This window comes from Pleurodeles waltl, chromosome 2_1 (assembly GCF_031143425.1).
Source record: "Pleurodeles waltl isolate 20211129_DDA chromosome 2_1, aPleWal1.hap1.20221129, whole genome shotgun sequence".
NCBI classification, from domain to species: Eukaryota; Metazoa; Chordata; class Amphibia; order Caudata; family Salamandridae; genus Pleurodeles; species Pleurodeles waltl.
In genome coordinates this window covers 710,334,936-710,360,371 of record NC_090438.1, presented here as the reverse complement: position 1 = coordinate 710,360,371, position 25,436 = coordinate 710,334,936, and the positions used below count along the sequence as shown (strand labels likewise).

General features: G+C 42.8%; 1 protein-coding gene across 2 annotated transcripts in view; it reads right to left on the bottom strand.

Moving 5' to 3' along the window:
* Positions 1-25,436, bottom strand: part of LOC138267873 (enoyl-CoA hydratase EchA19-like) — a 281,482-nt gene that overhangs the window by 89,955 nt on the left and 166,091 nt on the right. For both annotated transcript variants that reach the window (XM_069217102.1, XM_069217111.1), the window contains one exon: positions 7,858-8,007. In XM_069217102.1, coding sequence (XP_069073203.1) covers positions 7,858-8,007 — 150 coding nt within the window. The remainder of the gene's footprint in view (positions 1-7,857; positions 8,008-25,436) is intronic.

Sequence of the window (25,436 nt, the reverse complement as noted above, 5' to 3'; positions counted from 1 at the left end):
GCTTTTAAAGCTATTAATTCTAAATAATCGGCACGCTCCACCCCCAACCTCAGCGCCAGGTGCGGCTGAACCACAAGTAACAAAGGGATCTCTGTGACAAAAACAGAAGCGCACTTAGCTATCCACATAAAAAGCAGTTCTGTAATATGCTGGTGGACGTTCTATGCAGCAGGCATATTGACCCTCTGCACTACTTTATGGTGAGAGTCAAAACTGACAGTAGAAAAACACCCACCTCTCTCAAACAGGAACTCTGTTCACCAGGCTTATCTTTGCAGAGCTGGTAAAATAAAGCCTTCTGCTTCGTACTGTCTGACGCTGTCGCTGAACTGAGTGCGGAGTCACACTCAAAGGCTGCAGGCAGCTGCAGTTCATATGAGCCCCTACAGCTTCCACTGTGGTGGTCCAGCAACCACGAGGTGTGCATTCCTTCCTGGAGCAAGTATGCCAATCTTTGAACTTCAAGGCACTACTACCTCTCTTTAACGGTTACCAGGTACACTGTCATTCATCAATTCTTTTGCGCCTCTACTGCTACGATTTAGGTGCGGACAAACATTAGGATTGCAAACAGTAAACGTAAGTGACTTACAATGCAGTATAATGCAAAAAGAAGCATTTCATGCACTCTACACGGACATTTTTTCATATTGTTATAAGAATTTTGAAGGTGGACTTGTTACATAAAATTAATTATATCTATTTTTCAAAATCACAGTTGGAGCGTGACTGGCTTTATGAATGACAGCAGAATCCGACCAATTCATAGAAGATATAACGCATGCTTTGCTTAGCCAACAGCAGCCATTTGGTATGTCAGGTTCATTACAGTACTGGTAATACATCTTTGGTTTCATTCAGTCAAGCTGTATCGTACAGGTCTATATTCCATGATCATATTCGTCCACAATCATAACTGGTCATATGATTGCACATTTCAAGTAGGTCGGATGCCACTGACTGCCAAAATTTCATTCAAAATTACTATGCATACTGGGCAAAGACCAAAAGAAATTTCTTATACAATTAAGCTGGATATAAACTAGAAGAGAACTTTATTGGATTCTTGTGTAACAATTGTGCCAACAATATCCAGACAAAAAAGAGGATACAAGTTCATTAGGGTCAGAACAGGACTGGGAACCCAAAGCAGACCTGGCATATTTAGTCAGACCAGCCCCCGTATGGTGCATAGTGAGTGCAGCAAGCAAGCCTGAACACTACAGAGAGGGCTGGGGGTTCTCCCCACAATAAAATTTGGGCAAAAAATGGCATATTCTGCAACACATTTTCCATTATATATTAAATTGTATTCCTTTTTAAAGTACAGTAAGTGATGACCTTACAATGCACCAGGATATGGCAATTTGTATGGGGTTCTTCAATGATTCCCTCACCATCACCTTCTAATAGTGCCCTTCATCTCTCCACGGCCCCTCTCTCACATGTATTTCATTTGCCTCTCATACCAATGTAGGGTGTCAGAGCACTTTATATCTCACACACACACAATGAATCATACATGTGTAAATCAGTGTAGTTTAAATGTTGCATAAGACAAAGGGGACTACGAGGTGTAGGATCCATGTCACCCATATTGGTAGGCATTTTATTAAGAATACTTGGCCATGAAAAGCACACATGCAGGATTCAGAACATAACACAGTGTTTAGAGTTAGCTTTTCTAATAAGAAGTTATTTCTAACCAGACAAGCTATTGTTAGGTACATTATTATAATGAAAGACTGGAGAAAAAACAAGAATGGAGGAAAAAACATAACTTTCTAACCTGTACTATGCAGTGTTCATGCCGATCTTTGATGACACTTTGTAGCTCACTGTGCTAGATCATGATTGTAATTTATGAAATGCACAGTAACAAAAGGGTCTGTGTGACAAAACCAGTAAACACAGAGCTTTGCACATCAAATACAGCTCTGTGATACGCATGGTACAAGTCCTTTGCAGCTGGCATATTAGCCCTCTGTCCTAAATTAGATAAGGCAAAACTGCCACTAGGCAAACTCAGATCTCTCTCCAGTAGGACCATTAATCACCAGAGCTATCTTGACACTTCTATTGTTACCTGAACACTTCTGGATATAGAAGGAGCTCTGCAGCAGGTGTGTTCAAAACGTCTGCACTGCTACAAAAATGGCCCCCCAGTAACAAAACCGTCCCACCACCCTTCCAGCCTCCCTGGGGAATGCCCGGTGCCTGGAATAGCTAGTTCGGCCTTGATTAGGGCAAGTTTCCATTTTATTAAGGGATAAAGCTTGATCATCAGACAGGATTATAGACACACACCATATACAATGGAGAAGTGTTTCAATCACTGATGTTCCACAAAAATAGAGTCTAGTGTTGGGATATACCGGTTTTGGCCCCACATACCAATTGCACAAAAATCTCTATTATTATGTCAGTACGCTGTATTTAGATAGTGAATGTTTTTGTGGTTTATATGTTGTTTACAAACGTCAAAGAGCGACTCAGAAGAGCTTTCAAATCCATGGCTAACATAAACACATCATCATTAAAATGAACACACTGAGCTTCTGGTTTATAACACAAACAGTGTTGAACTTCAGTGACATGTCACTAACATGTTTTGCACAGAAAGAGATCAGAGCGTGGAAAAATGTGGAGATAGACAGTGTTGGATTAGAAGAAGTTTGACTTTGTAGACGAAAATAAACCTTTACATCTGGTGCATGTTAATATCCTATTAGAAATCCGGATGGTAAAAGAGGTCAAGCAAGATATTGTTGCAAACAAAATTAATCATTTGAGGTTCAAGGCACAATCAAAATGCACCGCTGGATTAATGACTACAAAGGCTTGAGGTATATATTGACAGTGAGAAGTCCAAATAGAAGATGTTGCTTCCTCCCAGGTAGGTCAAGGTGTTTCAACATTCAGACAATGTGAAGGATCATACGATGTCGATATATCGAGGTACTGAACCCTGGGGACCGTAAGGAGGTGCACCTTAAACCATTTCTACATAGCAAACAACACCTACTGTGCATAACATTTTTCAGAGGCGTAAGGGATCATTTCAGCAGTACCCAATTCTCCACCACCTCATCCAGGATTATACGTCATGGCTGTCAAAATCCTGCACTTCATTGAGCACCCCGAAAAAGAGGCATTTCTACACCTCCCAACTTGCATATGCCATCTTGTGTCACACAGTGTCGGCACACTTCAAGCAGCCACTTGAAAAAGAGACAATATTGCACAGTGAACGGTAGGCTGAAATGAAAAACCTTACACAAGGTAGGTTACCATCATGAAGGTGGAGAGTCTCATTTCACTCAATTTATGCCGGATTTCCAATCTCACAATGGCACGCCTCCAACGCCTTTGTGTGTGCTTTTGGAAGGGGTGGGAATACCTTTAGGGAGTGTGCAAAAGTGCTACCAGTGCTCAAGAGCCCCACCCAATGTTCAGGGCATTGCCCCATCAAAGCCTCTCCTCCTCCTACCACACAAGATCAGAGTTAACATTTGCAGGTGTGGCAAGTCTGCATTCACAATGCCATTTTTTTTGTTTGTTATGTAAGAAAATGTCAGGACACACTTCGGTAAAACATGGAGTGAGTGATATGGTTGCGAATTGGGTGGGGCAGGTAAGTGTCCTGGGGAAGATATCATCATCAAGGTTGTCTGTAGATAGCATCCTTTCATTCTACTGCATAGTATTTCAATGGTTGCTTTGGGGGTAATTTAACACCCTCGACGATTAACATTAGCTCGGCCAAAGCCCAGGATGTAGTATTTAGAACTGTTGGTGCATTAACCTTTTGTCTGCAGCTCTCAATCTTTACGGTGATGAAAATCTAGCCACAGCAGCATGCAGCATGCAGCATGAATGAGCGAATGGTATCACTGGGATTAAGGAGAAGCTTTTTTGTTGTGTCTCTTAATACTACTGATAATTGAAAACATCACTCACACATGTACACCAGAGCCTGTATTAAGTGTAGGGTGCACTGCAAAAGTCTGCACTATGGTGCCCCTTTAGCTTGTTACTGTGTGGAGACCCGGAGACCAGGTGAGGGCCCTACTACGGTGAATGCACTGCCCTCAAGGCAGCTGTAAAGCAGCAAGCCCACCTTTCACTGTGCAGGCAGCAACCGGCCTACACTTCAGAGAAGGACACAGATCGCTTTGTTTGTAAGTGCAGTGGGTGACTGGCACGTGCGTGTAGGGGACATCTGAAAGATCTATGCAGCCCTCTTCCTCCCTTTTCAAAGGGCTCTGTAGTGACTGTGCGCCGCCTCTTGGTTAAGCCCCTGACAGCCCCTTTACTCTTTGCTAGGGTCTATAATACCAAACGGGTGCAGAGGCAGAGTGCTCCCTCCTGTACATTTGCCCACGCCTCATGCAAATAAGGGAACGCCTCCTTGAGATCGCACCAATGCAGTGCTTAATTTGTGCTTGTTGTTTCCGGTGCTGAGCACCGGCACTTATTTTTTAGGGCCGGGGCTTATTCTTTTGCCTCAAGCATTTGCTGCGAGCAAAGACACACATGGGAAAGAGGGTGGATGGGAAAAACGAAAAAGCGTCACAAAGGGAGAAAGTAGAAAGCTGCAAGAGTGAGCTGAAGGGCAGGGAGTGGCTTTATACGGATTAAAGAGCCCCGAGTTGGCTTCAGGATTACGCTGACTCAGGATTCCGTGTTCACACATTTAATTGCAGCAAGCAGCGCGTTTAAGAGGAGGGCTTTGGGCACCGGCACCTTTTTATTTACAAATTAAGCACTGCACCAATGCAATCTGTTTTACAGAAGGTACTGCACAAGCATCTGCAGACCCTTCTATAAAGTTCTCCTGGGGCGCCAAAAGCAGGTGCACAATACCGTTGTGCCCCCAGGTGGAGAGAGTAATTCAGTTATGTCATATCAACATTTTTCTTTACATAGCACTTTAATTCAAATTACTTCATATAGAGGATTTGAGCACGTAGTTCGTATTACCTAATCTGAACTGATTCACATTTCATAAATTCTGAGTGGACTATAAGCGATGTGAACAGTGAAATTGCTAAGCTAAATACGTTTTAATAGTGTTTCAAAACTAAGATCTGAAAACAAGACAAAAGACGAAAAAACTTGCGCGGATTAACATATGCATTGCTGACTCGGTGAAGGCATAACATTTTAGGCTGTTACATTTCTTATTTTTAAAATATATATTTTAAGTCAAATCATTCAGGTGCCAATGGGGCATCAAAGCAGCAGTTCCCTTTCAAGAACCCCACTCATGTTGTACCTTTTATGGTCTGTTGCCTTTTCATTATTGAACAATTTTAAAAACTTGCATGATAATAATTTGAATGTCGAATGGTAATGAGAGGCAATTTCTCATCAGAAAGAAATTAGCAGTAGCCAGACAGTGTCAAAAGAGAAGATATCCAACCATGGTCTTTTAGGGGCGTGGTTGAAAACACAAATGGTACTGGCAGAATAAAGTGACACATTTAATTCTGAGGTGTTATGTTATGCTAATTTACCAAAATGCGTATAGTTGACATCTACCATTGGTATAGACTAATAGACCTATCGGTGTTTCATGTCTGTGTGTAAGCAAGATCGTATTTTATTAAATGGAACACAGTATGGATTTTAGCAGTAAAAGGAGAAGAGTTCCAACTCTGGGTCCCTCAAACTAATACCCCATAACTTTATCCATACAGCCCCGCCCTTTAAGGAACACTGTTTTGCTGCTAGTGGTGAACAAAATCAGAGGTGGAGACTAAGGGTTGATTTAGTCCTTGAGGAATGGTCCATCAGGGTCGGAGGTTGGAGGCCCATCTGCTTGATGGAGATCTCCGAATGATGAAAGGAGATGCACAGGTGGCACTGCAGGTTTGCCAAGTGAACACCTTATTTAAAGTACCTGAATAAATTAAGATGTCTTTATAGCCCACAGCTACTCCTTGGAGTGTCCTAAGGCAAAAGATTGCAAACTCAAACAGCTCTGACCAATTACAGAGAGGACAATCGTGTCTTCATTAAAGATTGTGGGCCTGATTTAGATCTTGGCAGAGAGTATACTCCGTCACAAAAGTGATGGATTTCCTGTCCATCGCATTATGATCTCCATAGGAGTTAATGGGATCGTAATACAGCGTTTGTGACAGGATATTTCCGTCTGCAAAAATCCAAATCAGGCCCTGTGTTTTTAGTGACAACAAATTCCAACAGCATTAGTTTGTTTTATTTAAACAAAAAAATATGGCACCAAGCAAAGAAAATTCATCTCCCTACGCACTGAAGAAAATCAGTATTTTCCCTGCTTTTTTCTACCATGCCCTGAAAATCAATGATGTTCACTATGACCCAGTGGTCCTGTGTCGGACGTCTAGGTCAGATATTACCATCGGCAGAGCGAGTTGAGGCGCCAATAACTATAACCCAGTGGGTCTCCCACCTCTATATGTGGAAGGGCACCAGAGGTTTGACGAGGTGAGAGGACAAAAAGATTTATGACAATCCTCCCCACTCCTCTAAACCCTAAATTAAGCCATAAGTAGAGTTTATGAGGCTACAGCAGGTAAAAAAGTGGAAAACTAGGCGGTCTGAGTGGTCCCTATCTGTGATCGATATTGTTTTTACTTTGTACTAGTACCAACCTCATTATCATCGAAAAAGCATAAAGACAGAATTGGTGACTAACACAATTAAATGAGGTAGAGAAATTGGCATATGATGTAAGTTTAGTGATCCACATGCACCATTAACTTCTCTATATATATGTCCTACATTCATGGTTTGAGGAGACGGAGCAGGAGACTAGCTGCTTAGGGGTTCGTTTTATCTGCCTACTAACTCACACGTTTCCCATCCAGATGGTTTTGACTTTGTTCCAACAGCTGTGTTAAAACAAGAACTGAAAATTTTGTGTTTTTCCGATTTCATAGTTTTGCTAGGGCTGGGATGGTCGGTGCCTTTTGCATTTGATAATTGCTGGGGTAAAATGTTTCTGTGGAGCTTGGAAACATTTTGCCTTTTTTTCCTAATAAAAAACAATTTTGGAGCCCATCAAAACGTAGTGCTAGTGGCTACAAGTTTGTAAGAGGCCACAAGCTGGTAAGAGGAGAGTGTCAGATGACAAAGTAATTGTATAGAAGAGGTTATCTCCCCCCGCCAGGATGTATATCCACTACCATTCTCAATCAACCTCATTTCTTGCCTGCATGATCTACTTAATTCTACACATAGTTATACTTCTCCCTTCAGGTAGTATGTCGGAACAACGCATACCTATACCACAAATGCTGTTGCTCCATAGTGTTTATAATAAATTCCTCTTTACCATGCATATCGGTACAATATCAGGCCTTAGGGAAATCAGACTTTGGAGTGGTATAATTTACTATTCCAACTCCAGTCGGCGCAAAAGTAGGGAAAGAGTTGGACTTTAAAGTCCAACACCGCTTTCCCTAAGGCACGACATTGTAACGATTTGTGTGGTAAAGGAATGCGTGGTAAAGACGCATTTATTGTAATGCCCTAGCTGTAACGGCAGCACGTGGTTCGGGCCGCGTTGTAAATGCTGTTTCCCATCCCTCCTCATATTGCTGCAACATCATCACCATATATATTTTTTATCTCACCTATACCTGTTAAGGCGTCTCCTGATATAAATGGCTTCATATATAAATGTAAAGGGTTCTGTACAGCCCTGGGATTGGGACAAGTGCAATTAGGTAAATAAATAAAAAGACAAAGAATACAATACATGGAAAAATACGTATAACATTTAAATGGTCCTAGGTGTAGAAGTTAAATTGGATGGATACTGGTTTGAGTTAGGCTTGAAATTAGATATTTTTTTCAAATACTAACCTTGACCATCTGGCACAACACGATTAGCTAGTCCAAACTCCAGGGCTTCTTGTGCACCAACAGAGCGTCCCGTTAATATGAGATCTAGTGCTCTTGAGAGTCCAATAAGCTGGGGCAGTCTTACAGTTCCACCATCAATTAAAGGAACACCTCAAAATGAAAAAAACACATTAGGTGAGTCTTCTTTCTTTTTCCACAACATACATTTTACTCTGTAGTTTACATACAGAAGGAAAATAAAAAAAACATTAGAATGGATAAGAGATGGTAAATATATAGAGGGGGCAGTCTAAAATAGACTCCTTATTAGAGACTATACAGAACGATTTCTATAAAATAATAGATTTTTACAAGAGGTATGATTTTTGATATTTTGCATGAGACCTTTAGCAATAATGCTTTGTTCAGGACGAAGATGTGATTATGTCAGAGTCTAAAAAACATCATAGACTTGCTTAAGTCTGAGGAGGAAATTTATATTTCCGGGCTGCAACTTACAAGCACCATGTGATTGTTATGTAATGCTATGTGTATTTGCAAAGCGCACCATCACCCCTGAGGGTATCGTGTTGCTGAGCAGGAGTGTGTGATAAGCTCTGCATATGGGAGGTTGGTTAATTGAAAAGTCACATCTTCAGCTTCCGGGGGAATTTAAGAAGGGAGGAGGCTCCTCTGATGTGGAATGGGAGGCTGGTCCACACTCTAGGAGCGATGTAAGCAAACACCTGTCCTCCTGATCTAGTTCTGTGCATGTCTGGGATGTGTGCTAGTAGGAGTCCTGCAGAGCAGAGGTGTCTGGGTGATTGGTTGAAGGAGACAAGACTGCTCAGATAAGTGGGGCCTGAGTTGTGTAGTGCATTGAATGTTTGTGTGAGGAGTTTGAACTGAGTGTTAGTGTCACAGGAGCCAGTGGAGTTCCCTGAGGTGGTGTGATGTGGCTTTTGAGTGGAATGTTGAGGATGAGTCTGGCTGCCGAGTTCTGGATGGTTGTAGTCTAGTTAGTTGCTTGGTGATCCCGGCACACAGGGTGTTCCCATAGTCCAACTTGCTGTGACTACGGTGTCAGAGACAGTTTTTGTAGTGTTGCTTGGGATCCATTTCAAGATCTTCCTAACCATCTTCAGAGTGAGAAAGCAGAATGCAGTGATGGGGCTGACATTTGCAATGATGTCCAGTTTGCGGTTGATAATTATTCTGAGGTTCCTGGAGTGGTTTCTGGGTGTTGGTTTGAGTTCGGCAGGCCACCGGTTAGATTCTCATGGTGAGGTGTTCTTGTCGAAGATCACTACTTCTGTCTTGTCGGTACTGCGTTAGAGACAATTGGCTTTCATCCAGTTAGCGACTTTGGTCATGTGCAGGCAGTGAGCTTGTTTCTTGTGTTGGGGATCTTTTCTGAGAGAGAGAGTATGAGCTGTGTGTCATCAGCTTCTGAGCAAATCACTCAATCTTCCTAGACCAACAACTGCAAATCTGTATATTTGTGAAATTAAATCATTTTACAATTTCAATTTGTACAATAGATAATTAGGGTACTTCAAATTATCAGATTAGATTGTGTTAAGAAAACAATAATTTTAAATCTGTTTTTTGGTGAATATAACACTTTAAAGCATCTTTTGAACAAATATTTTTCCTATACTAAGCTACCAGTTCTGTCTCTATCCTGGATATTCAAAGGTCATGGATTCATTGGTTCATTCTTCTAAACACCTTCAGGCTGTTTGGCTGTGAAGTATTCTGAGGTGGCTGGTCATTAGGAGTACTGGGACCCTGGCCACCCAATTCTTTGCCTTTTTCTAATACATTTATTGGTACCAAGTTGTTTTGTTGGTAGCCAGGCAGTATGCCAGACTGTTAGCCCATGTGAGTCTTACATAAATGAGGGTCATGCAAGTACTCTGAGAGACACTGTACATTGCTCATTCTATTGTGCATGCGCAATCCATCGCTGCTTTTATGGGACTTAGTATTTTACAACCCTGGTCAGTTTCAATGGAGAGACACTCTGTGAAGGCTCCCTGTGATGTAACAGCAGTGTCGTAGTTAACAATAGCCTCAGAACGCTGTCGGCACAAGCCCTTTGGTTACCAAGAATGCTCTTCAATCACTTAGGGAAGCCGGTCATAAGGTGGGGTGGGGTGGGGCCTGCATGCCTCACTCACCCGACCCACCCATGACAATTAGGAAAGGTTGGGATTAAGTCAGTAAAGACTTCCTGTGTTGATGATAGGAGCCAAGCTGTTCTGTAAGTGTGTTCCCCAGCGGAACTGACTTTACTAGGCTAGCTGCTGTTCTACTGTCTGAGGACCATCACATCATTCTTGAGGTACAGGCCTAACAGCTAGCAAAAGTCTGTCAATGTTGTCTAATGAGGCGTTGCTGGGACTGATGTAGCATCTACAGTGGCAATTGATACGAGGTGGGCAGTCTCCTGCACCTACTGCATTTACTTTTGAAGGCCAATTTATACTTTATTGTGCCAGTGCCTGACTAGGCCTGAAGAGTGGCTCCATTTTATGGAAGGTGGAAGTGGATACCCAAGGTTAAAAAAGCAGTCAAGGCTTAAGGCAGCCAGTTACACAATGAGCTCTCATCTTCTGGGTCCTAAGAAGAGGTTAGTTGGGACATAAATGTAATTCCTTCAGTAATACTCCTCTACATGCTATGTGCTATGAATGCAACTAACACGGGAGTATCTAGGCCCTTCAAGCAGTACTCAGTGCATAGAAACTGTGAAATTGCATGTTCTGTGGGTCTGTATGCCTCTCTAGTGTTGGGGCCTGTATATTCCTGGTATCAGGTCTCGCTCTGTGGTGGGGCTGTATATTCCCAGCTGCAGCTGTATTGAAGGAAGGTGATTTCCAGAATCTGAAACATGAACTGCCTGTAAAAAATATAGCTTTTGAACATGTCTTTGACACATTGTGCTGTAAGATGAAGATTGGATCATGTTTTTCAGTTTCCCTGAGATTGAACCACCCCTCCCCCAAAAACAAAGACAAGCGTCAGCAATGCCAATATATCTGGGTTAAAAGTGCTAACGCATGTGGGGTTACCAGATTACTACGACACACACGAGAAGAAGTCAGCATGTGGCGACAGAGAGGGCTACAGTGGTAAAGTAGTCCCAATGCAGTTCAATGCAAGTAGTCGAGTGGAGGCAGAAGGGTACACCCAAACAGCATTTATTAATACATTAATACTGTACTGGGTTGGGTCAAGGCGTGTTTTGACAAAATCTGAAGCACTGGCAGAAAGAGGCTGGAAGAAGAAAGCCAATAGCTTAAAGGTGTGGACCCAAAGCCCACTTGTTGCGAGTGAAACGTAACAGACATAAGGTTTCTATGCATCTCACGTTTAATCCTCATCGACACAACCTGGCGTCAGGCCGGCTCCAGGTCAACTGACCGTTGCAGAACCCTGCCCGCCTTCCATTCTAGAACTTATGATGTAAAGATGCATCATAACACATCCTCTCTCGTACATAAATGAATTACAAATAAGGAAAACAAAACACATTAATCAACATACAAGAAATGAGAAAATGAAAGCAAGAGATTTCATAATAAATGTTAACAATAATAAAATCATACTCAATTTATCACTTGAAATGCAATTTCAAATTATTACAATAACAAAACATTCTCAATTTATCTCTTATCTAACGAAATCCTTCAAGTAAGAAGGTGGTCTCCTGATTCTCTTCCCAAGGAAAGGATCAACACCATGCTCAACACTCTGCTCATTCCCAACATCTCCGGAAACAGGATCATCTCCACTCTCACTCCCAACATCCCCATGCTGTCGTCCTACACAACCATCCAGTGATATACCACCCCTTTCACTAACAACCTCATCATCACCACCCATGAACATCATTCCTGAGCAACCTTCACCACTATTCCCCTTAAACATCCCACTCTTTTGATATAGGGCCGCATTCCGAAAATTCCACCTCTCACCATTCTCCAAAATCACAAAATACAGGGAGTGCAGAATTATTAGGCAAGTTGTATTTTTGAGGATTAATTTTATTATTGAACAACAACCATGTTCTCAATGAACCCAAAAAACTCATTAATATCAAAGCTGAATATTTTTGGAAGTAGTTTTTAGTTTGTTTTTAGTTTTAGCTATGTTAGGGGGATATCTGTGTGTGCAGGTGACTATTACTGTGCATAATTATTAGGCAACTTAACAAAAACAAAAAATATATACCCATTTCAATTATTTATTATTACCAGTGAAACCAATATAACATCTCAACATTCACAAATATACATTTCTGACATTCAAAAACAAAACAAAAACAAATCAGTGACCAATATAGCCACCTTTCTTTGCAAGGACACTCAAAAGCCTGCCATCCATGGATTCTGTCAGTGTTTTGATCTGTTCACCATCAACATTGCGTGCAGCAGCAACCACAGCCTCCCAGACACTGTTCAGAGAGGTGTACTGTTTTCCCTCCTTGTAAATCTCACATTTGATGATGGACCACAGGTTCTCAATGGGGTTCAGATCAGGTGAACAAGGAGGCCATGTCATTAGATTTCCTTCTTTTATACCCTTTCTTGCCAGCCACGCTGTGGAGTACCTGGACGCGTGTGATGGAGCATTGTCCTGCATGAAAATCATGTTTTTCTTGAAGGATGCAGACTTCTTCCTGTACCACTGCTTGAAGAAGGTGTCTTCCAGGAACTGGCAGTAGGACTGGGAGTTGAGCTTGACTCCATCCTCAACCCGAAAAGGCCCCACAAGCTCATCTTTGATGATACCAGCCCAAACCAGTACTCCACCTCCACCTTGCTGGCGTCTGAGTCGGACTGGAGCTCTCTGCCCTTTACCAATCCAGCCACGGGCCCATCCATCTGGCCCATCAAGACTCACTCTCATTTCATCAGTCCATAAAACCTTAGAAAAATCAGTCTTGAGATATTTCTTGGCCCAGTCTTGACGTTTCAGCTTGTGTGTCTTGTTCAGTGGTGGTCGTCTTTCAGCCTTTCTTACCTTGGCCATGTCTCTGAGTATTGCACACCTTGTGCTTTTGGGCACTCCAGTGATGTTGCAGTTTTGAAATATGGCCAAACTGGTGGCAAGTGGCATCGTGGCAGCTGCACGCTTGACTTTTCTCAGTTCATGGGCAGTTATTTTGCGCCTTGGTTTTTCCACACGCTTCTTGCGACCCTGTTGACTATTTTGAATGAAACGCTTGATTGTTCGATGATCACGCTTCAGAAGCTTTGCAATTTTAAGAGTGCTGCATCCCTCTGCAAGATATCTCACTATTTTTGACTTTTCTGAGCCTGTCAAGTCCTTCTTTTGACCCATTTTGCCAAAGGAAAGGAAGTTGCCTAATAATTATGCACACCTGATATAGGGTGTTGATGTCATTAGACCACACCCCTTCTCATTACAGAGATGCACATCACCTAATATGCTTAATTGGTAGTAGGCTTTCGAGCCTATACAGCTTGGAGTAAGACAACATGCATAAAGAGGATGATGTGGTCAAAATACTCATTTGCCTAATAATTCTGCACTCCCTGTATGTACCAACGCGCTGAACACGGAAAGGACCCCTGAACTTGGTCAAACCTCCCTGTATCCTTCCAGACTTCACATTGACCCAATCTCCTACTTCCACCCGTAATCTAGCTTGCCTCGCACCCCTCTTGGGAGACTTGTCTAGATCATTGGCACCCATATCATCATACAACACCCCTTTCAACCAGGCTGGCACTAGTTTGGTGCCTGGCCATCGCCCCCTTATATCCACAAAAGGAACCCTTTCAGTAACACCATGTGGTGTGGTGCAAAACGCCCATACCATGTCCGAGATGGTTTCTCTGACATCGCCCCGGTTTGCCAAGGCCAACTTTATAGTTCCCTTGAGAAGTCTAACAGCCCTCTCAGCCACTCCATTTCCCCTTGGATTGTATAAAGATGTACACGAATGTCTAACACCCCACGCCCTCAAAAATCTTACCATCTCATGTGAAGTGAGTTGTGTGCCATTATCTGTAATAAGGACTACTGGGGCTCCTTCTTTTTTGAAAATTGTTTCTAAGACACCAATGGTGGTCTTTGTGGTGACATCCCTCAAAAATTCCACTACCAACCACTTTGAGTGAACATCCACTATCACCACTGCAAATCTCATGTCTAGAGACAACTCTCTCAGCGGTCCAATAAAATTCAAACAGATCGTGTGCCAAGGCTTCCCAGGATCTCCTAGATGTCCACCCTCACACTTCTCAAGAACCAATCTCTTTTCACTTTCTCTACACAAGCTACAACTTCGCACCCATTCCTTGATTTGATTATCCAAGCCTGGCCACCAAAAGTTTGCTCTCACCCTTCTGATGGTCAATCCTTGTCCAAGATGACCCTCATGTGCCAGCTGAAAAATTCAGAACCTCAACCCCACAGGAGGAACAAAACAGTCTCCCTTCATAATCACCCCATCACCGCAGACAAAGAGTTCTTCCAGAACCTTCAAATAGGGTCTTACAGCTGGGGCAAGAGTGCTCTCTCTCACCTCTCCACACCTAATCATTTTAAGAACGTCCCTCATGACTGGATCTTCTTCCATTTCCTCTCTCCACTGCAACACCGAAAAAGAACCTGTGCCACTATCCACAACATCTTGTACAAAGGCGACCTCGCCTTCCATGTCTGCATCTCTCACACCAGCTCCATCAACCTCCTCCCAATCCAAAGGTAATCTAGACAAACAATCTGCCTGAACATTCTTCCAGCCTTGTAAAAACTCAACTGTGTAGGTATACTCCTGAAGCCTTGCCGCTAGTCTAGCTAGCCTGGCTGAGCCTTTTCCTGCACCACCTGGAGCTAAGATCCTTATTAGTGGCTTATGATCAGTCCGTAAAACAAACGGCAAACCCCACAGACATACACGAAAATACTCAGCACCCCAGGCTGCCGCCAAAGCTTCTCGCTCTACGACCGAATAATTTTTCTCAGCCGATGTCAAAGTACGAGAGGCAAACGCCACGGTCCTCTCATCCTTTCCATGAAATTGTGAAAGAACCACTCCCAAACCAGACGCACTGGCATCTACAGTGAGTGCAGATTTTAGACTCCTGTCAAACACTGTCAATATGCCTGCTTAGCATATCTCACTCTTGATGTTGTCAAAACAAAGTTGCTGTTCTTCCTCCCACTCAAACTTATTTCCCTTGCGTAAGATTTTTTTTAAACCTTCTGTCTTCTCTGCAAATTTCTCCACAAACTTGGCATAGTACTCCACCAGCCCCAAGAACGACCTTAGTTGATCTCTATCTTTCGGAACTGGTGCTTTGCTTATGGCATCCAACAAAGAGCGTTTAGGCTTAATCGACCCCATAGCAATGGTATAGCCCAAATATTCAACTTGTTCGGCCAAAAGAACACACTTGTCCTGATTTAGCGTGAGACCAAACTCCTCCAATTTCTTTAACACTAAATGTAAAGTGGTGTTATGTTCACCCTTAGTCTTCCCCATGACCAGAATGTCGTCTTGGAAGTAAATTACATCATTTACTCCTTCTAAAATCTTAGTCATTGCCCTCTGAAAAACACTAGCAGCCGATGCTAATCCAAATGGTAACCGATTGAATTGAAAAGTTCCTTCCGGGGTGACAAATGTTATGAGTGACTTGGAGCTCTCATGCAACCTAATTTGGTGATAAGCACTACTCAAGTCAAGCTTTGAGAAGTATTTCTTGTCCTTCACAAAGGTAAGTAATTCATTTATGTTAGGAAGAGGAAAGACATCAACCACAATATTCTGGTTCACTGAGCGTAAGTCTACACAGAACCTCAGACGACCATCAGATTTCTTGGTAATCACCACTGGCGAAACCCACTCCGACGCTTCCACAGGCTCAATCACACCATCCTCTAACATCTCTCCTAACAATTTTTTTAACCCGTCACGAACAGACAGTGGCACTCTTCTCAATTTATGTTGACTAGGGATAGCATTGGATTTCACTTTTACTTTGTGAACATAACCTTTGAGACATCCCAATTTTTTGCAAAATACATTTTCTGCTCCTGTCAACACCCTCTCCAAGGTGAGTTCATCCACGACCAACACCTGATTAGGGGTTCTGGGATGTAACATGATATTTAAATCAAACTGGTGCATCCACCCTAAAATCGGTGGTCCTTCCATTGACACGTAAACCTTACCCGTGGTACAACTTGAGCCATACCGTATATTGCCTTCCATGTACCCCAAGATGTCAATGGATTCTCCCTGATACCCCCCCAGATTTATGTCTTTGGGTATCAGATTAACACCCTGCCAATGCACTTTGAAAACCCGTTCAGGTATGATGGTGTACATAGACCCTGAATCAATCATGTGTTCAACATCCTTCTCACATACTTTGAATATAGCTGTAGGTCTAGACATCCTCCCCTTTCCTTGAGATATAACTGCACATTTAAATTTATGACCCTCATTTACTACGAGGACCCTGTCAGTACACAAGCTTTCCGACGTATTTTCAACCACCCCCACACCAGAATTCCCACTTTTGTTCACTTTACAAGATTCTCTACACACTCTTGCATAATGGCCCTTCCGCCCACACCTCCTGCAAATTTTGTTCTAAGCGAAAAAAAAAATTGAGTCTGTATCATGGAAGATGCTACCACAACGGGCGCAGTCCTTCTTACTCCTGGCCCCGGGAAAACTTTGTTCCACTTTATTCCTGGATGCTGATAGGCCATACTCTTTCTTCTCTTTCCTCCTAATTGCACATAATTCATTTTCAACATAGTCCTGTTGGCCTGGATTGATCACAGATACATCAGTTGCCTTGTCTCTTTTGTTCATTTCCTTCATGCACCTCTGCGACTCCTCAATTACTTTAGCCATTCCAATAGCTTCCATGAGTGATGGATCCTTTGCTGCCCATAATCTTTCTTGTATTTTCTTTTCCTTGCACTGCACGATCAACTGGTCTCGAATCAATTCTTCCGTCATATTACCGAAGCGGCACTTAATGGAAAGTTCCATGAGTCTAGCCACAAACTCATCAATGGACTCATGTTCAGCCTGAGGTTGAGTGTAAAATTTGTACCTGGCCATAACCAAATTTACCTCTTTCGCAAATCGGTTCTTCAACCTTTTTATAGCTTCTTTGTAGACATCATCCATAGGTTGACCATTAGGACCCAATGCTACTGGCAGATACTTAAAAACTCTTTGACCCTCATTGCCAAGAGCACTCAATAAAACTGCTTTTTTCCTGGCTGGAGAAAAATTCTGACCATCAAGTGCTATGATACAGTTTTCTAAGATTTCGATCCAATCTTCCCAACAGATGTCAGGTTGACCTGCTTGTGATAGGAAAAAATGTGGTGTAATAATATTACCCAAGGAAGCCATGACAAATATTACACTTAAAGCGAAACACAGATTTTATCTAGGAAAAGGCGAAGATAAATGTTGTTTACTTTCCTTTTTTTTTTTCCTTTTCCCTCACACCAATATGACAGCCAAATACTCTGAAATACAGAAATAGTCACTTGTCGGTGAGCAAACTAGTTTTAGTTCTTTTTTTTTTTTAAAACAAACAAAATTACAAGTATGGCTGTTCCGATGTAACAAAGTGAAAAAACTACATATAAGATGGCCGCCGCTCCCTTGAGATGAGCAGTGTAATCTTTTCCTTTCCGAAAAAAAACAACAACAAAAAAAAAATGTAAGATGTCTGCTGCGGCTCCCCTAAGGTGAGCAGTCCACTCTTTCTCTTCCAATGAACTTAAGATGGCCGCCACTCGTCTACGATGGCCGCCGCTCTCCTATAATGAGCGGTCTAGTCGTGAAATGAAAATGGCCGTCAGACCATTTCACGCGCATGCGCGTGTTCAGCAGTTTTGAATTTCTCCGATGGAAGGGGAGCGCCGCCCCTACTCTTCTATGGCTCACCCGGGTCACCGCCTCGATGAAAATCAGCTGCGCAGGGTGCGGCCAAACCACAGGTGAGTCAGCGCCCACCAAGCCGCCAACCACTCGTCAGCGCCGACGCGAAGGCAACCATCAGCGTTCACCGGCTGTAAGACCCAGGTTGTGTCTATTCCTGAGGTCAAACAAGCTCGTCGCCAAAATGTTGCAAGTGAAACCGAACAAACATAAGGTTTCTATGCATCTCACGTTTAATCCTCATTGACACAACCTGGCGTCAGGCCGGCTCCAGGTCAACTGACCGTTGCAGAACCCTGCCCGCCTTCTATTCTAGAACTTATGATGCAAAGATGCATCATAACACAACTCTATGCATATTGTCTACAGCAAATCTGTCGAATAGCTGCTCTTTCAAAATACAGACTCAAGAACAACCCTGGGGACCATCACACTCTCACAGCAGCATTGGAATATTTCATAAATGCCCCATCTGAATTGCCTGTAGCACCTTTGGATTTTTAGCTTTTCTGGAAATTCATTTGGGGAACTGTGCCATAAAATTCACCAATTGCCCCCCTCATTTTCAAAAGTTGTCTCTGGCAGGATGGTAAGGTTCTTTTTAATTTTATGTCCTGGCAGATGTACTGTGCCCAACTGTCTAAAGGTTTACCATCTGCTAGTGATGGAAATGTAAATCCTGTCACGAGAAACTATTTTCTTCCCCCCATCTTTAATAATTTAATTTATGTTCACTATTGGTTTATACAAACCATATAAAAACACATTGATACTTTATACTTCTTTATATACTTCTTTACTTCAAGCAAACGCTTACAACTTTATACCAAACACATCACAAAACTGTTTCCTAAAGGGACTTATCAAAATCAACTGCATGCCGAAGAGATTACATTTTACTCAAGCAATGAAGTTAATTGACAAAATATGGTCTAGAAAATACTTGTTAACCTTCAGGGTATGAAGTTAGTAAGGACATTTATGAATTCAGATGTACCATTATGTTCATCCAACATTTGTCCATGCGACTCCAACCAGTTCCTGGACTACTCAATAATGCTCTGCTGCCCCATCCCTAACGTTCCCCTGATGCCCCTAGAGACACAGTAAAATTAGGGATTCATTACTGCTAAGTTGCAGCCAATTAATGCACTTGTCATTTGGAATGCTGTTTCACGCCGTGATGTAAGATATGCAGAGGCCTGGTAGCACTACAGCTGAAGAATTTCAATGTTTGCTACTGTCAGCGACAATGCCTAATCCAATCTGTCCTTTCCTCATGCACAAGTGACAATTTAACTTATAAACAATGGAATGTTGAGAGCTCCATTGAAGACAATGAAGTAGCTCAGAGCTTATAATGGCTGGTGTAAGCCTTCTGCTCCAAAATTCCAATGTTTGTCTTTCTTTTTCTCCCTTTTTAAGTTAGAATGTTCTACCCTCAGTGGGTGGAATGTTCCAATAGCCTTCCTGCCTTGTGCTATACCAGATGTTAAAGGCCCACTACCTCGTTACAGGTGCTCAAACAACCAGTAAAGTGGGCTATAAATCCATATTTTGTTCGAATACAATTTCTGTGATGGCACAATTAGGTGTCTTCACAGAAGTTCACTCTTCATGGTTTGACAGGGGGAGAAGGGCGAAGTGGTTATAAAATGATTAGCAGATTTGACAATGTTGTTATGAGGTATTTACTTTGAGGAATCCCACACGGGTAACTGAGGCCAACTAATCAAAGTTAGGTAGACGGATCCTTTTTCGGTGGAACTATAACCTACACTTGTCAGTTAAAAGTAGTTTTAGATATTAAGCCATGACCGACATAGTCAACTGGATGAGAGACCACTAGCTCAACTTGAACTCCGACAAAACTTAAATACTGATCTTTGGGAGCAACACCTCCGCCTGGGACAACAGCTGGTGGCCAACCCAACTAGGATCTAGCCCTACCCCTACAGATAACGCCCTCAACCTAGGGATCATCCTCGACAGTCAACTGACCAAGAAACGTCAGGTCAACACTGTTGCCTCCTCCTGCTTCCACACCCTCTGCATGCTCCACAGAATCTTCAAATGGATCCCCACCAAAACCAGGAAGACCGTCACTCAGGCCCTCGCCACTAGCTGCCTCGACTATAGCAATGCCCTCTACGCTGGCATCTCCATCCAGCTACTCAGAAGACTGCAGTCCATTCATAACGCAGCAGCCCGACTCGTCCTGGACCTATCTAGATGCACTCACATCATCCCTCACCTGAGGAACCTCCACTGGCTCACCTTCCAGAAGAGATGTAAATTCTAGAGCCTCATCCTCGCATACAAGGCCCTCCACGATCTCAGACCCTCTTAAATCAACCAACGTCTTAAGTTCCACCAACCCTCCAGGCACCTCCGCTCCATCTCTCTCGCCCTCGCGCACCCCCCTCATACGTCCTAGTCGCTGTGGTGGCCACGCCATCTCATACATCGCTGCAAGAGCCTCGAACAACCTGTCACCCCGCCTCCGGACATCCCTTCACTGACGGACTTCAGGAAGAAGCTTAAGACCTGGCTCTTCGACTAGGCACAGTACCCAGATACCAAGCAGAGTGATACTGTGTGCTATGCAAATGTGTACTGATTGATTGATATGATTATTGTCTGATGGGTTCTGGGATATCATTCTTCTGAGAATGCAATGAGGATAATTGGACCTCATTGAAGATCATACACAAAATGCATGCATATTGTATAAACGTGAAGCATGATCATGATGTAAGAAACTGATCTGACAAGAACTATATGAAAAAAGTATTCTGTTTGAATCTTTTTCATAGCTACGTACCAGCAATCCGATCTTAATTTGTATGTACTGAAAGACTAGGGTTGTTTACAATGTTCCAACAAGATAATTCAACATCCATCAGAACTAATTAAACATACTTTTTCATATATCCAATACATATACAATGGAACAAGTCAGAGATCACTCCCAACAACACTTACGATCCAATTATATATTCTATTCAGATATACATGACATTTATTTTTATACATCAGTTTCAAGAACAAATTGTTAATTTTTATTAGGCAGTTTTACAGAAGATGCTGAACAGGACCACTGCTTCAAATGTTTGAAGACATTCAGTTTCATGGATTGTACTTAGTTCCCCGAGGGCAGAAAATACATGTACTCCACTGCCATGGGAACCACAGACCTCCATTTTTAGAATTCTCTGACTGTCTGGCAGAGATCTTTGTGCTTTCAGAGGAGCTGCCATGACAGTGTATCCTTTGAAGGCATGGTAAGTTTGCCAAGTGGCTGACATGTTTCATGTAGCAACTCAGCAAACTTGTTTTTTCAAAACAAACCACCAAAGCAGGGACTTTGTTTTGTGTTTTAGAAAAATAAAATAAATTAACAGCTCTGACACTTCCTGAGCTTTCTCCCCTGGTGTGGGTGGTAATTTTGTATTTTCTCTGTTTGGGACCACCAGGGCTTTCCTACTGGTCCTGACAGGACAAAAGTACATAGGCCCTTCTGCTCCAAATAGGGCAGATTGCCTGAGGTACTTAGACAGACAGGCTGAACTCTGTGGAGCCATTGGTCTGAAGATTTTGCCAACCGAAACATGATGGCCTGCCTGACTCTAAACAGTGGACAGGGGAGTCCCCGCACCACCAAACTCTAAATACGCCCTTTTATCAGCTTCCAAAATTCAATTTAATTTTACATTTATTTTCAAAGTTTCAGTTAAAAAATAAATTAGATATGACTATTTAGATGCAGTGCAGTGATAAATGCTAGAGAAATCTGACATTCGTAAATGGTGGTGTAAGCTATGTGGTACTGTCCCCGTTAGTGGAGTTTGTATCGTTTGCCAAGACAATAGCTGTGCCTTCAAGGGACAGGACCCACAGCACCACAAATCCTCCACTGTAGTGGCATGAACATATGCTTTTCTTACTGAGCACCTAGTCTGTGTTTAAGTAATGTGGAAAGATCACTTCAACATCGGTCATTCAGTCGTCATTTCAAGCTTGGCTGTGCCATTACGGAAATACACCACCCTTTAGCAGATCAGTACAACAAGGAAAAAAAAGAGCATCATGACTAGAACTTCTAGGACTCATTCCCTCTGTATATGGATGAGTTCACACCGCCAGATGAAATATAAATGGGGTTACAATGCCTTATACAATCAAATGTGAGAGAGATTACACTTTCCAAAAGGAAATATCTTTGCCAGGTATCAATTGAGCACTTAGAGGTCTGTGCATTTTCAGACTAAACTGAACATTAAACCAGAAAAGACGAAACATAACATGGGATATTGTTCATACAGGGACAGTGGGTACTTTAGATTATTGCTAGGATCATAGGGCTTTCAAACAATTAATTAAACCACTGTTTTATAAGTCTATGGTATATAGTGCTGTTCATGTAATCTGGCTGGATTTCTTGGTTTTTAATCACCTGTGTTTGTATTGGGACTTTTTCTTATGGGTGAGTCTGAGTAAGTGTGCCTTTCTCACAGTAATAACATGGTAATGGAACTGCCAGTGTTTATCACCAGTGTCCACCTCTTAAGATAAGGTCACAACTATTCAGATAGGGTAACATGCACTTGGATGGTTACACATGAATAGGCATGTGCACACATGCAGGCTGCGCAGGTGAGACTACCACTGCGCGCAGCCTGATAACTATGCACAGGTAGCTTGATGCAGATGGGACCCTGCAGGGATAGATATTAACCAGGAGAAAGCCTTACAATATTCATGGGCACTCATAGGTAAGGCCAGTAGGATTTACTTGTTTATCTGTAGTGTCACTGTATCATGCACATTGGGAAATCTGCCTTAAATTGCAGTTTTGCTTCCTTTAGAACTACAAAGTTCATTGAGGTATCACACAGGGGTGAAACATGTACGCCAAAGTTGAATAAGCAGGTCCCAAGAACCTACATGTACACCTCAAGGGTCGTCCAGAGTTGTCATGTTTCTCTGGGACAGCTCCAGATTCCAGGCCTTTAGGCCTTTTCTTACACTGCTCGGCCAAGTTAATTACTCTACTCCCCAGCAGAGGGAACAAATGCCTCCCAACATAAAAGCAATAAACACTGTTTGAGTCAGCTCCTAAGGAGGAAGGGGTGGGGAAGAGAATCTGCATCTGGTAATTAGCTGTCACACTGCATCAGGATTAGGACCGCCCAGGGCCACTGAACAGAGGAGGAAGCCCAGACATCTGGAGAAAATACTCCCCTTTAAGGTTTTGATCAGATAGACCCTGGCAGTGATGTCAGCTAGCAGTGGAGCTGAGGCCCCTAGAGGAGATATGCACAAACATCACTTGATACCACCATCTTCGATTGTCCCAGCATGCTGTGCAGGATGGTTAGGGTAGGGGCACGCTAGGATTGGCCAGTGGTGCCAGCATCTAGAACGTTCCATTCCCACTTAAAAACTCTTGCACAAGGGAGAGAGCGCTGAGTTGGACACTAGACATGTACAGCAGCAACACTATGGACAACTTGAAGGACAAGTGCACTGAATCCCTAGGGACTAAGGACTCTGCCTGCAGCTGGCCCCAGGACCAGTGTGACTCTCCAGGACTAGTGAGGCTGGTTGTCTTACATCCCTTAAGGACCAGCTGGCAGAAGATCTGGACTTCTCTGCCCCAGCAGGAGGAGAGAAGCAGCAGAGACCAAGCAAAGGAGAAAAGCTCGCACAGGGATCCAATGAAACCAGCTTCCTAGCGAGTGTGCCACTTTAGAGACCAGAGGGCCTGCTGAAAAGGTTGTAGGGGGCTATGGCTCACCACCAAGTGCAAAATGAACCCAGAATCAACCAAATTGTCTCAACGGGCCCAAGGTATTCAAAGAGAAAGGATTTGACCTTTGACTCCCAGCTTGACAATGGAGCACATGGGGTTCCACTACAAGTTTCCTAAATGACCCTGGGGTGGGCCAGTGCAAGCTTCATCAAAAAGTTATGATTGAGGAAAGGGGCGTGTGTTAGACCTTCTCCCCTGGGTTCAGCAAGGCTAGGGGACCCTATAGCCCTGGTGCCTGAAGAAATGTGTCCCAGGACCTCATTCTCAGGATCTGAATGCAAAGGAAGGGTCCTGGAACCCGAAGACCAGCATCTTTCAGTTTGGGGCCTGGGATCCCATTCCACATGACAAAGCAAGGAAGGGGGAGGGCGGTCACACCAACACCCGGAGAAGTGTGCTTGCCCCTGCTCCCTGTGTCTGGGGGAGCTGGGAGGAGGCCACCACACCTCCAGCACCCTGCCGGTGTGGAAAAGGCAGAGAGAATACAAATGCCAGCTCCTGCGCCAGCAAGACATTAGAGCAGGCTAGGCGAGGAGACTGGGCTTCCGGCATTACCCCAAAAAGTAGAGCATCTAAATGTACAGGGGGGAACGGAAATCCAAAGGAAAAACATTTGAAAACAAAAGGAAGAAGATGCGTGGCATGAAGGTGAAATATCAATAATGTCATATAAGATGTTATGAGTGTTGTAATATGTGGGGTGGGTAATTAGCTGTGCATGGCGAGGGCGCGAAGGCAAGTGCTATCCAATGCATGTGAAGAACCATGAATATTTATACTTTGAGGTCACAGTGCATATGCTTAAGAACATATTGTAGTGGTTGAGGACATGCCCAGGGCAAGTCGCCTGAAGATTGATTTACAGGATAGAAAAAACACAGCTGCATACATAGGGTCCATTTTAATATTCTACACTACTGTGCCGATTTCTAACAACATACAACCTCATAGAAATAGTAGTAAGTACTAGACGAATTCCCCTAACATAAAACAGAGAAGAATGTGAAGTCCCACAAGGATCAACATCTTCCTCAGTGTTCTTTAAAGTTGACTTAAGATCATTCCTGTCCCATATCCATTTCTGTTTTCTTATGTTTAAGACATAAATTGACAAAACAATTATAAACCAGTGGGTAGTGTTATGATGTTCCCAACTATTCATTTGACTTTGACGACTATAAAGTTATTAGATTTGTACCTATCTTGTCTCCTATAATTTTGCTGATTACCTCACCAATGCAGACACTTATTGGAGGCTTGTCTGTTCTAAAACATCTTAGTCTCATTTAAGGTTTGTCTGTGTTTGGTATTAATATCAGCACCAGAGACATATTGTTTCTCCTTTGTGGGCTAAGAAATAATACATTGTTTTTCAGCTACTACTTTCCACAACAGTTTTCAGCACTTAAAATTAAAAAAGGAGTTATTCTTACAGACATAAAAGGCAGTCAGCCATCTACCTATGCAGTATACTTCATTTTCAATGCCAGTTCATCTACATTTGAGCCTCTGAATTCTTTGCCTCACAAGGTGATCTCACTGAAAGGTGGTGTCCTGAGCAGGAATCCACTTCCAGAGGTACACAGCCTCCCGGGTGAGCAGAAGGGGAGGGTTTCTTCTTAACTGATGACGTAAAACTTGACACTACAGCTATATATCTGAACATTAGAAATCATAATTTAAAGATCTGAGAACCTGTACGGCAGGATAAGCATTACAATGTCACTAATAGTCTTTTTAAAGAGTCAACCTAAAGAACATACATATCATTAATCAAAATCCAGATTTCTGCGTGACAGACTAGTCCTGTGTATATCTTAAAGT